The sequence below is a fragment of the Antrostomus carolinensis genome, unplaced genomic scaffold (genome assembly GCF_000700745.2).
Source record: "Antrostomus carolinensis isolate BGI_N321 unplaced genomic scaffold, ASM70074v2 scaffold13766, whole genome shotgun sequence".
NCBI classification, from domain to species: Eukaryota; Metazoa; Chordata; class Aves; order Caprimulgiformes; family Caprimulgidae; genus Antrostomus; species Antrostomus carolinensis.
Window position 1 is genome coordinate 6,487 of NW_010322583.1, and position 17,448 is coordinate 23,934.

The following is a 17,448-nucleotide window of genomic DNA, read 5'->3' on the forward strand; positions in this document are numbered from 1 at the left end:
TTCCTGCTGCGATTATTCCAAGAGTTATGTTTATTTTCTTTCAGAAAAAAGGGTCCAGCAAGGAAAAAAATTCAGTCAGTTATCTTACAGGAGTGTCTGTATGAGCTGTGAATTCTAGTTGCTTCAGCTACATTTAATACAGGCTGAGGTGCTTTTTTATTTTACATTCTCTTTTCTGTATACACTATGTATTTTGTCCTAGAATGAGAAACTGTCCATCTTCCCTCCCTCTCTCCACAACTAGTGTAGAGGTGTTTGATATTTGTGTCCCAATGACTGTGTGCCCTATTGTCAAGGAGGTGTGGAAATTTCTCATCCATGTACAAAGTCTGTTTCTTGTTTCTCTCTTACCAAGTTTGGAGTCTTGGCTCAAGATGCTTTTATTAATTCAGTCCAGAATTAGTTAAACAGAATGTATAATTAGATTTGTTACCAAATGAACTGGTATAAATCTCTGCTTAGATCTGTCTAGGTCATCCTGAGGTGGTGACCTCCCCTTCTTCCACACATGCACGTAGGTGACATGCAGTCTAAGCAGAGGATGCCGCTAAGCTGCTGCCCTAACTGCTTGCCTTAAAATGTTTCTGGTGACATGCTTCTGTGATGGTGTGTGCCTACTCATTCCCATGTGTTCACATTTGAATGATGACTGGAAGACTAAGAGGTCAGGATGTTTATGTCAAGTAAGGATCAACATAAATGGTTTTAATTAATGAAGTGGAAATAATAAAAGGAATTATTTCCTAAGTTTCAATTACAAAATATTTTAATGTGATTTTTCTGGGGTGTGAAGTACCCAATGCTGCTTCTTATTATATTTTGAACGTAAATCACCAAGCTTTGTAGTTGTTGCAGTCATTGTTTGGGGTAGTGATCTCTAGGCTAAAAGAATATTGCCTGATTCTCAGGCATACACATGACCTGTGAATACACTTGTTTGAAAACTAAGCAGATTTGACATAGCGCCAGTGACAAATGGGAAATTCTTACTCTTGGTCCTTCTGTTGGATTCTTCAGGCTAAGTGCTAACACATATTCTTTTTAATAGAAATAACCCTTGAGAGTAGAGCTCACCAGAAAACTGTCTGGTGAGAAGACTCATTTATGCAATTATTTTTCATGTTTGTTATCTTAACATATTGAAACTATAATAAATTACTGAAATACCTCTAAAATGTCCAAATAGCAATGCTTTGATTATGGGTCAAGTTCATTGCTCTGTCAGTATTTCAATATGTTTCAGATTACTTTTTTTTTTTTTAATCTATTTCTGCTATTTTAAGAAGTGACAAGCAGCAGTTATTACCTTAATTTTTGCCCCATCTCCCCTGAAGAACACCAAGAAATACATGGGTTCTTTTTTAATATGCCAGATAGTCTTTAAATTTGAAAGACAGAGAAGCATTTATATAGCGTATTCCTTTGTGCCAGACAGGATCAACGTCTACCAAAACCATTCCTTGCAGATATTTTTCTAACCAAATGTTCAGTGGTACGGTAGCAATATATACTAACTTGCCTTTTCAGTTTCAGTAGTTACCATCAAGATTTGAGATCTGATTGGCAGTGGTCCTCTGACTGAAAAAGTTTGGGAGCTACTGCCTTCACATAATATAATCTTAAATGTCCAATGGCAGCTCTTGTACATCTATGTTCGTACTTGCTCAAACCTATTGTTAGATTTTTTTTTTTTTTCCTTTTTCCGGCATATAACTTAAATCTCTGTTCCTGAATTCTTCAGTTCAGTACTTACCCATCCAGAGTAAACATGCAGAATACGTTTCCTTAGAGTTAATAACAAGTTTTTACATATTTGGCAACTATGTATGCATCTTCCCTTGGTCTCCAGACTGAGTAAAAACAACTGCCTTGATAAATTCTATCTTCCAGCTTTCTTTTCCTTTGCAATCCAATTGATCTAACTTTCTCTTGTCTTGTAGTACCCAAACAACCTATATACCTTCCATGGACCTCAGATATTTTGGTCTTTGTTTTACAGCCCATTCAGTTTGCTCATGTTCATAACACTGATACTGTCTGCAGTTTGTGATTTGTTATATTATTGGGTTTCTGCAGAACTGCAATGCACCCAGTTAATTCTCATCTTGTATTTCTCCAGTCCATTATTCCCACTAGTTATATGACTTTGCACTTCTTTTTAAGGAAATCTTTCTTATTTACTTCCAAGTGGTTTTCCAATGTGTCCAAATAATTTTGAATGCTAATCTTGTTTTCTACCATGCTACAGTCTTTTCAGACTTTGTATAAGCTGCCGACTTAATAAAAGTTTTCTTTGTTGTATTATCCAAGTTACTTGAGTATTGGACAGTGTTAGAGACAGGACTGACCCCCATGGATGAGATACTTTCTCTCAGTTTTCCAGAGAACCACTGAGGTTCTTCTAGAACCTCCTTTGACCTCTATGAAGTCTCAAAGGTGGTAGGAAGCAGTTTGAGATAGCTTCAGTATACTGAGATGCACGTCACCATGTCTGGCTTCACTTTGGGTACCAGCACTTTCAGAGTGAATTTCTGGAAGCTGTTTCTGAGGTTACTGCCAGTTTTCACCAAACCTTTTTGCCTGGAGCATATCTTGGAAAAAAAAACAAAACCAAACCAACTCAGTATTCCAAATATCTCTCTTCCGGGAGACGTCAGCAGGGCGCATACCATCTTTTATTACACCAACTGCCGTTTGTAAGGGAGGGAGTGGGGAGGCACTGTGTGATAGTTTAAAAACCAGGACACACAGAAGCCCTTCTTAGAAGTTCTTTTGGTGATAGAAGAATTTTGGTGATACCTGACACAGTTGATTTCATGATGCAGTGGATTTTGCTCCAGGAAAGTGGTTGGGGGGGAGGTGTGCGTGTGCGCGCAGTTTTGTGTTTTATATTTTTAGAACAACCTGTCTTCCATTGCTTTTTAATTTCTTCTTATTGTACAGTTCCCTTCAAAACCAATGGAAGAAATTCTGCCTTTATGTAATTAGATGGGAAGAATCCTCTCCAATAAATTAAGTTACATCTGTGCTGCTGTTCCCCAAAATAGGCACAGAGTTCAGTACATGGATACTCATTCCTAGAAATAGGACTGCCTTTTATAGGAGTCTCTTTTCCTGAGTTCATGTGGGGATACTAGGGAATTTTATTTTCTCTTTATATCTGCAGGACTTTGTCTCTGTAGTCTCATCCAACTTGAATGTTTTCATTTACATTTATTAGATTAATATTGTCAAGTAGTATGCTTCAGTTTGGTCACATGCTGTTTCAAGAAGTAAAAGTAGCACCAGTCCACCTAGGTGACAGCTGGTGTACGTAGTGAGATGCAGAAGGTGAAAGCATATTGCATAACATCTACCGTGGTTTTCTTTAAGCAGAAAATGATGTTCTGATTTGTGTTACTGAGGACCCAGTTGTCTTTCAAATACATCTGAATAGATTTAATTATTATTTAAGAAAAAGATGGATGCTTGTAACTGTCAAGACTTGTTCTCTAAGTAGTGGATGTAATTCAGGAAAAAATAATAGTAAGTTTTCAATACAGCACTGCCATCTCAATGGCTGTGTATTGGACCTGGAAGGCATAATATTTAGATATATAAAACTTTATCTAAGTGTTTTGTATATATTTTGAGGTAATGTAAAAGGTACAGTTTATTAAGGTCTGATTTACTAGGAGATTTTTACAAAGAATTATTATGGATAACTGTGATTCTGTCTGTTTAATCTGCTCTCTCATGTTCTCACTGTTATATTTAGTACAAAAAAATCCTTAGGTTTTGCATGGTGCAGATGAGGAGAGGTTTATCTCACCATCTACTACCAAATTTTAGCTTTTTCTATTGCAGTCTGAGGGAAATTTTGCATCCTAGCTCTTGGTTGATACGTGCACTAAAGAATAGGATTCTAGATCTTTTGCCATGTTGTATACAGAGCAGTTCAGATTTATAAGGAACGCTGTTCAAGCTCAAAACAAAGCCTTTCTTTTCTTAAAAAAAAAAACCAAAAAACTACAAAACTGATACTTACTGAATCCCTTAATGGGTCTCCCTTTGAGCCCCAAGAAGAAACGTTCAGGAGATTCCTCATGCTCAGGAGTTTACTACAGTTTGTTTCAGCACCATGAAGGAACGTAATGAATTCTTTCATGGTCTTCAACTTTCAACATGGGAACAAAAAGCAGATTTGGTCCTTCATCATTCCTTTGTGGTCCCTTCACCTGCTTGCTGGCTCAAAAGGTTGTGCTTCCTTCTCTCTGCCAGTTTCCTGGGATCAAGCAAGAGATGATACATGAGGAAGGCATTCAGACTTGAATCAAATATTACCTCAAGACCAGAAGAATGACTATCTTTGCATCTGGTATGTGGACTTCAAGGAGGTTGCATCTTCTGTGAGCAGATGAGTATAATGTGCTCTTTTTAATTGAAGCAACATCAACTTTGGCTTTCATCATATCAGTATCTCAAGAGTCTATGAAGACAAACTTAGATGTTTGGGAAGAGTATCTTTTTCGGGGTTTTTTTGTTGTTTTTTTTTCTCTCTCTTCCCCCCTGCCCCACCTAACTAGTTACCAGGATTTCCTCTGCTTTCAATGAAGAATTAGATTGGTCCATTTGTGGGGTGTTTGTAGGAGTGAGTGGACAGAAGTTGAAGGAGTTCAAGAAATGAATTTCGTGTTTCTTTGGAAGAGGTCTGTGAATGCTGTATTTTAGGTGTTTCAATGGCCTTGGTGTGTGTGTCTGGTCCTTGCTTTATTTTTGTTCACGTTTTTCTTTCTGAAAATGCCACCAATTTAAGAGCAGCTTAGTATAGAACAGGGTGCTCTGATCAAAAAAGGTCAACAGCAGCAGCAAAAGTGTGGCATAACCACCAGTTATAGTAATACCTCATTGATTCTTTTACTCATGTTTGGCTCTTACTTGGGAAATGTATATCCAGTCAACTTTAAGTCATCTATTGTTGTTTATCTGAATTGTACACAGAGAGATTTACAAAGACAGAAGGATTCTGAAACTGGCTACAATCAGATTCATTAGGCTGCACTCAAACTGATTTTTTAGATAGCTGTCTTCTAAATCTAGCTCATATTCAGAAGCAGTTTATCTACTTTTATGAAGTTGATGTTCAAGATAATAAACATGAAAGGTGCTGCATGGAATCAGCCTGCTTCAGCGTGGCAGATGCTGAGATAGAGTTAATAAGCACAATCAGATGCTGCCCAGTTCCTGAAGAGCTCTTCTGAAATCCACATGCTGTGCTTCACCACTCTTCCCTGCCCACCACAGGGACTTAACTCTGACACTGTGCGTTACGCATCCTCAAATATAGAGCACTGGGAAGCTCTTTGCTTTCGGCTTTGCCGGCATAAATGGATCCAAATCAGCTGGATCCTGAGTTTAGCCATGTCCAGTATTTGTATCATACCCCTTATCTGTTTTTTCCCCTTCTCTCTTCCTTCTGTGGGGCAGCTCCTGGTTGCAGATAAGGGCTGTTTTGCTCTAAACTTCTGGCAATTTGGTGAAGGTTTTCAGGTTGAATCCTGATGGTATTTTCTTGTTATTTGCATATGTGGATTTTATTTGTTTGTAGAAGAAGAAAACATTCTGATTAGGAAAGAAACTAATTCTTGTGTCCATGTTCTTAGTAATTTGGAGGCCAAAGAAGATTCTTAAAATCACTCAGAGATGAGGAAACAAGGAATCAAGTAATTCACTGAATCTTGCAAGTATTCGTTTGTTATTTGTTGGTCAGGTAGCCTGATAGTCCAGTTATTGAGGTGGATTGACACTAGTTTTCACCGTTCCCACATCTGCACCAGTTTTGGCATGGTGTCAAGGAATTTTATTGAATCAAAATAATTTTGTGTAATGTAGTTTTTGTTTTAGCTTTACAGAAGTATGACATTTGCCTGTGATCACAGTGAGAAAACAAGAGGAAAGAGATCAAAGAATATCAACCAAATGATACTTTAGGGCAAATTATATGACTAAAAAGAAAACATCTGAAGTTCTGTCTCTTACAAAGGCTGCATATATTTTTACAAGGCAATTGAATGATAAAATAGATTTCTGTGTCTTGTACCTATCCAGATGAATTTTTTATGCAGTGTTGGGAGCAGGAGTTTGTTGACTACTCTTGTTTTCAAAGCTATTGAGTAAGTTTTGGTTAAAGCACTGGGGAGAGAAAGCCTCAAACAAAGGGGCTCTTGGTTCTAAATTTTTCATTTCCAAAACTTTTTTTTTTTTCATACTTATTAACTGGTCTAATAAAAGTAACTTTTTCCTCCTACAAAACTGTTTTACATTCTTTACTGATTTGTGGGTTTGTACCTGTAGATTGACTGGGTAAGGCTAATGCATCCTGTTATTTTGGAGGAAGAAAAAAGTGCTGCTCCTGTAGTTTGAGAGATTGCTCTTTGAATAAAATTCATTGGTGAGCATTGATGCTTACAACAAGCTGCCCAAAGTCTCTCATAGAGATAACATATAAAGTGGCAAAGCTTTACAGTCTTGAGGGCTGGAGCACCTCTCCTATGAAGACAGGCTGAAAGAGTTGGGGCTGTTCAGCCTGGAGAAGAGAAGGCTCCGGGGAGATCTTATAGCGGCCTTCCAGTACCTGAAGGGGGCCCACAAGAAAGCTGGGGAGGGACTTTTTATAAGGGAAGTTAATGACAGAACAAGGGGAAATGGGTTTAAACTGAAAGAGGGGAGGTTTAGATTAGATATTAGGAAGAAGTTTTTCATTGTGAGGGTGGTCAGACACTGGAACAGGTTGCCCAAGGAAGTTGTGGATGCCCCCTCCCTGGAAGTGTTTAAGGTCAGGCTGGATGAGGCTTTGAGCAACCTGGTCTAGTGGAAGGTGTCCCTGCTGATGGCAGGGGGATTGGAACTAGATGGTCTTTAAGGTCCCTTCCAATCCTAACCATTCTATGATTCTATGATAAGAAGATTAGACATCAATAAAGGAAGAACAAGGCAATACTGGGATAGTCAGTCTCAAAAGATGAAATTGAAAAAAATTATTTGTTTTGAAACTTTAAAACATTACCATAATGTATACAACCTAGTTAATATGCTAAGTAGGGATTATGAGGGCAACAGTGACTAAACTATTCTTATGAATAACTTCAAGAGTTTTTAAATGTCATTAGGAGACCAGTGTTCTTTAGCCTTTTTTTCTTTTAAATTATATCAGTAATTTAGGTGAATTAGTTTTAATATTCTGACAGCTTCAAACATGACTGCAGGAACAGCTCTGTTGGTAGAGCGGTCTGAGAGCTGTAAAGCTCTCTTTGTCAGAGGATGACAAGTGGATGCTGCAGTCCCAGAGTGCTGTTTTGGCACAGCAGGTCTAAATGAACTTCATTTCATGTTCCTCATAAATCCTACTCTCTAGCCATTTCCTTGCTATCTGTTGATTTATCTTTCTGTTTTCTCACTTCCTGGATTACTTGTGTGCAATGACTTCATTGCCCTTGTCCAAAATCATAGCAAAGGGCTGAGGAACTTAATTTGATTTTATTATTATTCATGCAAGAATGTAATAATTATATTTTGTTAACAAGATAAGCATTTGATCAAATCTTGAAAATAGACACAGGCTGTCTCACTGATAATGTAATTCTTCTGCGTTAATTGTGCTAATTTGTTATCACTTCAGGCTTTCTGTTCAATCAGGGTAGAAGAGACTGAGGAGTTTTTAAAAACAATTTTAATGTTTCAGAATAGATCATATGCATGCAAAATGCTGTACTTCTGATTGTGAAAAGCTGATTCTTTACATAATCCTAAAGTGTAAAGAATTCCTTTTAAAATGTACTAAAATACTGTAATAAATGTAACTTAGCAAAATAATGCTTAAAATAATTAAAACATTATTTTACTAACCTTTTCCTCATTCTTGAACTTGTTTCACTTATTTTATATATTTTAAAAATTTTGTTTAATAGTAATTTTAGTTTTAATAATTTTGTAGTGGTAATTGTCACTTTTAGGTAACTCGGTTCTTAACGTTTTACTGCAGAAAGCTTTATAGATGCTGTGTGTAGCCACAACTAGACTAGATATCCAGAAAGCTGAATATGTAGATATTTAAGCATTGTTTCAGTGTATGCAAAAACTTGGACTGTAAAGACATTATACTGAAGGCTCTGCGTGACATACAACACTCGCTGCATATTGACACTGAAAATATTTTGGGGTGAAGGGAAAGCTCAAACCACTGTATAGCATACAGTATATGATTTGATATTTTTATTATGTTCTTTAAACATCAACCATTTGGCAATTTTATGTTTTGAATATGAACATGGAGGCTTACAATGAAGTCTCTTCTATAAACTGGCCCTTGCTTAGTCATTCGTTTCTAGAGATTCATGAATCTGTCTTTTCCTTTCCGTAAAACTTGCATCATTAGTCTATAATGTGGAGGATGTTTTTTGGTAGAAAATGGAAGCATATTTTTTGGTAGAAAACCAGCATATTTTTATAATTGTAGTTTGGTTTTTTTTTTTCTGTTTGTAATGATGACTTCATATCTGTGCAACATTGAAATAGATATTCCTAAAACTGCCTAAGCAATCCATGCATTGCAAAATCATCATGGATGCAGAACTCCCGTGACATAAGGCCTTTTTTTTTTTTTTTTTTTGGTCTTGTTATATCTTTTAGTTAGTGCTGCACTGATTGTAGCAGCTACACAAACTCTACAGCCTTACTGTTTATTGATACTCTCAGCATCCTAATGTAGAACTGGAACTCTGTGTAACTAGATCTTCCCTTTAAAGCAGAAAAATCCTCTTTTCTGTTCTTCAGTGCTAAGTTTTTCAACGTAGGTAGGGAATTGTCTTCAAATGAAAGTGTATCCATCTCTCCTGGGAATGTGGCACACCTGAAGGCCTAGTTTTCTCAAATACTTTAAGATTGCATAAACTGACACCACTACCAAAAGTGATAGTCCCATCCAGTCCTTTTGTTCTGGTATCTCTTGTGGTAGTTCATGGGTTTGTGTGATTGCAGTGAACCAGATGAGGAGGATTTACTTTTTAATTTTTTTTCCTTTGAGCTAATTTTAACCAAGATCAGGACTCCCCTCCGTGTGCCTAATAGAGAGAGCAGCTCCAGCATGGACCAGTTTCAGCCACTGCAGAGCGGCATACTCAGCAGGATACACTTTTGTTGTACATTATAGCAAATAAATTATGTATCTCTGTGCAGGAGAATAGATTTTCACACACATGTAATGTATCCCTCAAGTATCAACTTAAATCAGTATTTCACATGCATTGTGTTAAGTACAGTTTTGCAATAATCAAGTTCACCTTAACATAATACTAAATTTGAACATAAAGAAATAAACCAAGGAAATGTGGCTTCTTCTTTCCCTTTTAACTTTTTTGTAGCACCTTTCACCATCTTTGTTTCCTTGCCTTCTTCCTTTTCCAAGGAATATATAATCGGAAGTATAAAAACTCTTCTGCTATTAAAATGTTTTTTCTTCAAAGTGACATTTTATTTAATGTCATCCCATGATAGATTTGCAAGATTGGCTTGGAAAGGTTGAGTCTTCATAATGAAGCCTGAGTGAATGGGATCAAAGCCAGTCACTTCACAGTGGAGTTTAGAAACCCTTAAGAATATTCACGTTTCTCCCTTCCCATTTTTTTGCTCTCTTGTATTTTGCTTGGGCCCCAGCTCTCTCTGGTGCAGACTCTAGGGAACTGGCTGTATTACAATCTAGAATATCTCTTTCAGTCTTGAAACTTGATTTCAGGTGACAGTGTGTCCTTTGGTTTGTAATGTAATATGTACCATTTCAAATACTGTGCTCCTTTCCTGTAGGTGGAGGTCAAGCTTCCGTCTTATCTGCTATGACAATACTTTGTATTAAGTTTTAAGTTCATATTTTGTTTATACTGACTTTACTGAAAGCACAAGCTGAAATCTTTTTGTGGTTTGACAGGCTGTTGTTTATTTTGTGGTTGCACAGCAGTATGCCTACATTTAGCACTGTTACCTGTGGGACCAAGCACAGAAACCGTTAGGTATTGTGAGCTGCTGAGAATGAAAACAGGTGACTTTTTCATTCTCAGCATTCTCGTTGGCCTTCAAGAAAACATCCTTTCTACACTTACACTGCATCTAATATTGCTTCTACTTTTCTGCTTGAATAAGTGGCAGCGCTGCATCCTCCTGATGGCATGCATGAACTGAGCTCTGCTCTCAGATCGGTGGTCATGGTGCAAAATAAGGGCTGCTTTCTTGGACTTCTCTTTTCAGTGTTGGGTGTAGGTGTTTGTCTGTTAAATTATTCCAGGAGAAAATAATTAATTTTTATCGTGTCCTTAAATTCCCTTTATAGTCAAGTATGTCTAAAATGTGATAAATTAACAGGAATTGGCACCTGCAGACTTAAATGTTTGGATTTCTATCAATATTTGCTGTGTTTGTGCATATGCCTTTTTTCTTAATTTATAGACAGAGTTATTGATAACTGTTTTGTTTTGTTTCTGTAGATTGAAATTAGCTTTAATCCAGCACTGCTGAATGGTGACAAAAATATTTTAGTCTTTGACTGTGATGTTCAATATGCAATTTATACCATTACTGCTTGTATTTTACCTTTGGGGTTCAGTGAGAACAGAAAACAGTTCCTTATAGTTTTTGTAGTGATTTTAAAAGAATGTTATTAATTTGTATCATAATTTACTGAATGTAGCATTGTTTAACCGTCAGAGTTTTATTGCATATAATGCGCTCTAATATTCACATGTTGCTTTGTCTCTTGCAGATCTAGAAATGGCAATTGCATATTGGAATTTAGTCTTGTCAGGAAGGTTTAAATTTCTAGATCTTTGGAATAAATTTTTGTTGGTAAGTGCGTACCATATTCCTTCCTAACTATCTTAGTCCACAGTAGTCTGTTTTGCAGGCTATGTGCTTATAATAAAGATGATGACAGGTTGTCTGAATAATACCTTTGAACTTTTTCCTTTTTGAAACCTGATATAAAGTATTCTTAAATCAAGCCAAATTAAATCTTTTCTATACAATTTTTGAATCAAGAAGAATGCAAAAAGATATAGCAAAGCAATAGAGCATTCTGCTTGCTTGATCCTGTATCTTCCTACTTATGAAAGCTTCTGCATGAAAGGAAGCCATGATTGTAAATTGAATCTGTGTTGTCTTTATTTTCAAGACAGCTGTGGTTATTGTCAGCCATGTATTTTACCATGCTCTGCCTTTTGTAGTACTAATGCATAAACTCAGCCTTTTTTAAATGTCAATTCTGTTATGACTGACTTAACCTGAGAGACTTTTCTTTTTAAGCGAAAGTTCTTGTCTAAGTAATTATTTTGACTCATTTTTTTAGGTAATAGTTGTGAACCCGTCTTGACAGTTTTCTATTACCAGTGCAGTTCTGTGGGCAGTGGAGTAAGGATGCATAAATTAAACTTTAGAAATTGCAAAGTGTTCTTATTAAAGATCTGATTCATTCATCTGTGTTTGCATTTGCATTTCTATGTACTTGCAAAAAATACCTTATATAATATTACATAATATGTAATTTATCTTGTTTTTTCTTTTCAATTTATCTTTTTATCTGTAGTTTAGGAGAGTTAAGAAGTGTTTCTGCATTTTTCCACCATAATCACCAGTGCTTAATAGGGGAAGTGTATACTTTTTGCCGTATTTTCTGAATTTTTTTCTAAATTTTTGGTCAGTATATTTATTTTATTCACTGAATAACGTACCAGTTTCATCAAGAGAACCTGTGAAAACATTTCATGTTTTAATACACTTAACACATCCAAATTCAGATATGTAGATGTAACTGAAGAAAAGTCCTAATATTTTGGGTTTTTTTCCTACTTGGTTATACGTTCAAGTTTTTTACAACAGACAGTTCTGCAGATCTCAACTTCAAGCAGCAGTCTAGATGATCTGGTATAAAGTGTCTTACTTTGCTGAAAATATTTAACCTGAACATTTACTTTAGAAGAAATGTTTAGATTTTTTTTTTTTTTTTAAAGAACCTAAGAAAGAAGCAAGTTAAGACTCTTTAGGATTTTTTTCGTTTGTTTCTTTGTGTTTTGTTTGTTTTAAGGAACCTTTTCCTGAAGGTGTGTTTGCTTGTTGTATTTTTTTGTAGTCAAGATACAACCTTTGGCTGGAGTGAGAGGACATGTTTGCTGTTGTGTTGGAGGTCAACCTCGTTTTGATCAAGTTCCAGATTTTTTAAATGTAGTTTGTTCTTTTCAATACTTGAGAGTATTACTGCTTAAAAAAACCCCAAGCAAACAAACAAACAACCCCCCCCCCCAATAACACAAAACCAAAGCCGCAAACACAAAAACAACCCTTCACCGAGCGAGTCTTTTCATGCAGTTGCAACATTTACTGCAAACCAGAACTAGATGTTAGAATTTAATTCCCTGTTAATCACCTGCTATCTTCAGGTAACAAGAAGTATCAACAGATGGAGATGTTAATGGTCTGACTTGATCCTACAGCTCACAACTGCTTAGTAGCTGTGTTTCCCCACACACTCTCTCTTCTGGGGAGTGCTAACTTTAAAAACTGAGAGAATGCTGGCTGGGACTGAAGTTTTTTGGAGTGCTGCTCAAACTGGCCAGGGTGGCAACTAGTATTTGTGAATGGGATAATGCAGAGTATACTTGAAATCAGACAAGGAGGTGGTAGTGGAGAATAGGACAGACTGGGGAAAAAGATACTGGTCAGAAGTGGAGCAAATGCAGGTAGCGCATGATGGTGAAGGAGAGAATAGCTGAAGAGTGGCTGAGGTGATGAATCTGGAAGGCAGTCTGGGAGTGAGAAGAGTGTAAGTACAACTATAATCAACAAGCTGAAAGAGACACTGGGTAAGCCTAAGTAAAAAGGGGTAAGGAAGAGAGGGCTCAAGTTGAAATGGCAGGATGCTAACCCATGGCTGCACAGTTTCAGAACCTGGAATGAATGCTGTTTAGTAGAAGTATAAAGTGCATCAGGTTTATTCTTTTCCATATCAAGTTAGGAATACATACCCTGAAAGCAGAACGAAAGAAATAAAACAACTCTCAAAGACTTCTTAGACTTTTTTGCCTTCTTTAATTGCAATTTATTTTGTAGCTTTCTTTGGAAGCTCTGAACTTTACCTTAAAAAAAAAAATAAAATACAAGAAGAAATACTTGTAAACCCTGTATTTCTGTATATGTCCATATAAGGTACTACTGTGGAATTTGAAAATAGTTTGGATTGAACAGTACTATTTTTCCTTCTTTATAGGAACATCATAAAAGATCAATTCCAAAAGATACTTGGAATCTTTTGTTAGACTTTGGAAATATGATTGCAGATGATATGTCTAACTATGATGAAGAAGGTAAGCAGTACTTGAATATATTCAAAAATTTTTAGAGCAGATTTAAAATATTGCTATAAATGATCAACAGAACCTGCTGCTACCTTCTGTCTTAATTGGTTTATCCTTACCGGTTTAGCTGCAAATACAGTATCATACTTGTTGCCAAAACAGTAATGATAAGAAGGTTAACTAGGTTGCTGTAATATGTAAACAGAAATAAAAATACTGTCACACCGTGATATAGCACGATACTTGAACCTGTTATGTAACGCGTCTCAGTAACACTGTATTTGTTGGCACAAAAGTGCCACTAACTGCAAAGAAATACGTCATTTTTCTGCTTGCAATAATGTCTACATGGGCTTTTTTTTTTTTTTTTTGCTAACCTAAAAGCAGTTTACACTCTGTTACTAGTCCTGCGAATTCTATTTTGAAATGACTGTGTACAGAAATACTTCCTAATTTATGAGTACCTCTCATAGGAATGCCATTGCCATGGTTTTGCTATCAGCTAATATTTATAAACTTTGTAGTGTGGGTCTTTATGCTTCAATTACATTTTGTTTGTACTAAGAACTATTGCTGCAAGAAGATATTCAAATGTTTAATTTATTAGTTTGGTGCTTTTTTCAATTGTTAATCATGTCATGCATGTTAAAGCTAGATCAGACCGGAAATGTCAGTGAGCTTCTGCTCCTTTGTATTTAGAGACAACACCAGTTTATTGCTGGTAACGATACATTAATATCTGAATTGCTTGACTTCTCTTTAGGAGCGTGGCCGGTTCTTATAGATGATTTTGTGGAATATGCACGACCAGTAGTCACAGGAGGAAAACGTAAAACTTCCTAACCCCAGGCTTGTCAAAATGGACTAAAAGTGCACTCTGAACTGCATTAGGTAATGGAGATTTGTTGACTGATAACTGTGCACATTGTTGCTGGTTTCAGTGGTCATGATGAGATTCTGCAGACAAAACTGAAATTCTTCCTTTCTGCCTAAAGAAAATGATGGCTGACATGTGGACACTTCAAGAACAAACTCAGAAGATAGTCCAGGCTGTTCGTAGGCTTTTGGCTTCAATTATTGTACTGGTTGTATCATATAGGATGTAGATTTTGCATGATTTTATACTTTGGAGAGGTTTTAACTAGAGGCCATTTTATTACAGTTTTGACAGCACAGCATGCAATTCAGTTCATGATCCAAATTGAACACCAGCAGTTACATAAATAAAACTGTATTATATTGTACTTATATAAAAAGCAGTATTTGTGGTATATAAATTAAATCCCTAAATAAAACTTATGCAGTATCTTGTATTTTTATAAAAGTTAGTTCCGTGGATCTGTCCTAATACAGAATTGTAACAAAAGAAAAGAAACCTTATGCTTTTTTTACTTGTTGCCAAAATTTTAAATTTATATTTTGAAGTTCTAGATGTATAGATTGATTACATCCAGCCTTTTGTTTTCTCCCATTGAGATCAACTTCCAAATTAATTTCCTTTAAGTGCTTGGACATGTAACAGTAGCATCCATCGCTGAGGAGGGGCTGCTGCTCTATGCTATGTTGCAACTCCAGCTTTTCTCTTAACCATGTTAAAGTAGATAGTAAACAACCAAAGATGCTTTTATAATTAATGTTTGATTTTAATAATTCAGTCTTCAATTATGCGTTTTATTTACTTTCTTTTAAATAACAAACTGGTGGAACGTAACTTTTAGTTTTATTTGTAGCCTAAAACATATCATAAATTCTAGCTAAATGCAGCGTAGTTATAGATGCAATTCCTGGCATGTCTCACAGAAAAGAAATGTGAATAAGGCTGAAGACTTAACTAGTTGGCTTCCACTTTGGAGAAATAGTTAGGGGTAAGGAGACCTTACATTAATGATGATAAGCATTCGTGCCTCTGGATGTATTGTGTGTTCAGTAACATTTACTTACAGGGGGGAAAAAAAAGAGTGAATTAATAGAGTATCATTGATCTCAAGGCTAGTGGAATTGGACCATTTTTCACCACATCAGAATATGTTCAGTCATTTGTTTCTCCCCTTTTACCAGCTAGCAATTATCAAGTGTACAGATGTCCATCTCCTCTTTCTCAACAGCGTCTTCCAATGCCTAAGCACAAAAAAAATTTACCAGAAACTATTCAACACATCTTCACACAGGGCTCTTTTAAATGCTACCTCATCGAAATGAGTTTGTCATAGCCACTGTAGAAGTTTGTTAAAGATTTGCTGAAGTATGTACAGCTATGATTAATATATTTTCTGTAATCAGAGCTGAATAGGTGCAAGAATTTTGGAGAAAATAGTACATTAAGCTATATAATTTATATCTGTTTGGATCACATCAGATCATTTAAGTATTGCATGACAGCGTACTACTTTATTTCATAGTTGTGAGGATATAAAAGCTTACAATATTGTCTTAAACTCTAATATTTAGAGTTTCATATAAGCAGTCAGCTTTCATTTATCTCAGTGCAGTCTACAAGAACAAATGCAGGTGCTGCGTACAGCAAGATTACCTTCATTCTTCTGCTTGAGAGAATTTCAGTTGTGCATGATTTTTAAAAAGCAGGATTAGGACAAATTTGAACAAATTAGCAAATTTTCTGTTAATAAGAATATAGCAGGCAAGTCATAAATGCCCCTTGAGTGATTTGTTAATAGTAGTCTTTCTACCCTGAGCAGTGTTTGTAAATGCTGGATCTTGCATGGCAGCCACTAGATGCCAGTGTCTCAGCCTTCAGACGCCTCACTCTTCTGTGTAGTTTGGGAGTAATATTGAGCCGTATTACTACTTTCTGACTATGACTTTTTTGAAGGACATTTGTGTACATAAGTCCAGATATTCTATAGAAGTCGATGGAGATTTAAAAACAGTGATTTTACTCTTTTAATGCATATGATTTACCTACTCGTCCTTTCGAAAACAAGCCATTTCTTTATCTGTCCTGTAGGCTTCAGAGAATGTGTAATATCTCATAATATCAGTGTGTTTATCCAGCCAAAAGCGGTGGAATGCTCGTTATTCACGCGATTGCCACTTAAAATACATAGCTATAATACAACTGACCAGAAGTAGTTTAATCTATGAGTATGTGATGTAACTGAATAGTTCCATAGCGCTAGAGCTTGTGAAACATTTGTTCATGCTGAGAACTCCTTTAAATTGACCTGATTAACCTTTTACCTTTTAAAGTAAGTAGAACATAAAAAATGCATGTGGGTTGAGGATTTTTTCTTTGTTAATCTGAGGAAGAAGGAAAGTGCTTAGCAGAGTATTCAGTTTATATATGTGCACACTTAGTCACTTACTCTTAAGCATCATTTCTATGAGGATCTTTCATGGAAGACAACTTCCAACAGAGGAAGACTGGGCAAAATATTCTCAGGACAGGAGTTGCTTCTTATCATCCAGCTTCCTAGAATGTATTATGCTGGGGTTTTTTAATTTTGTTCTTCATAGTCTTCTACCAATTTGAAGCCGTGTATGCATTTTACATTCCCATAAGTAATAGCATGGAGTAACAGCTTCACGCTTGAATACTCATAAAAATAAACTGCTTTCAAATTATGACTTCCTTATGTATTTTAATAATTTGCTACTGTCTACTGTTGCACTTTACAGGGCACTCTGACTCGCTTTTTTAGGTAAGCTGGTACAGCAGTAACACCTAGGCTGATCAGTTTATAATCATAAATGGTACGTACAGATGTCTTGAAATCGTTCAGTACATACACTGTTAGTTCCTACATACGCTGTATGTATTTTTAAACTTGGTGCCAAGTTGGTTGGTTTTACATCGTAGAGTGTTTGAAACTGAGCCATAGGATTTGTACTTGCCAATTCTAAATTTAAATGTAATTTATTGTGTATGTCATGCCAAGGAGAGCAAACCTGCAGGCATCTGCTCATTCAATGCACCTGAGAGATTTGCTGCCGAGTAAGCTGTACGTGTATAAATTTTGTGGCAATGGAAAAAGGAATAAATGGACTGTCAACATAAAGGATTGGAGTCAGTCATGTGAGATGTCTGTATGGTTTTTGTCAGCTTTCTGCTTTGGAAGTC

General features: G+C 36.1%; 2 protein-coding genes across 3 annotated transcripts in view; both read left to right on the forward strand.

Moving 5' to 3' along the window:
* LOC114818669 (DCN1-like protein 2) overlaps positions 1-1,501 on the forward strand; it is a gene marked incomplete at its 5' end in the record, with an annotated part of 4,359 nt that extends 2,858 nt beyond the window's left edge. The window contains one exon of the mRNA XM_029085528.1: positions 1,398-1,501. Coding sequence (XP_028941361.1) covers positions 1,398-1,501 — 104 coding nt within the window. The remainder of the gene's footprint in view (positions 1-1,397) is intronic.
* Positions 1-14,654, forward strand: part of LOC104526744 (DCN1-like protein 2) — a 17,512-nt gene extending 2,858 nt beyond the window's left edge. The window contains exons 2-5 of one of the 2 annotated variants that reach the window (XM_029085526.1): positions 4,261-4,357; positions 10,787-10,869; positions 13,283-13,379; positions 14,134-14,654. In XM_029085526.1, coding sequence (XP_028941359.1) covers positions 4,339-4,357; positions 10,787-10,869; positions 13,283-13,379; positions 14,134-14,213 — 279 coding nt within the window. In that variant the 5' untranslated portion in view covers positions 4,261-4,338 and the 3' untranslated portion in view covers positions 14,214-14,654. Of the gene's footprint in view, positions 1-4,260; positions 4,358-5,641; positions 5,720-10,786; positions 10,870-13,282; positions 13,380-14,133 lie in introns of those variants that run through there. The other variant, XM_029085527.1, reaches the window with a different exon arrangement.
* Positions 14,655-17,448: the final 2,794 nt, after the last annotated feature.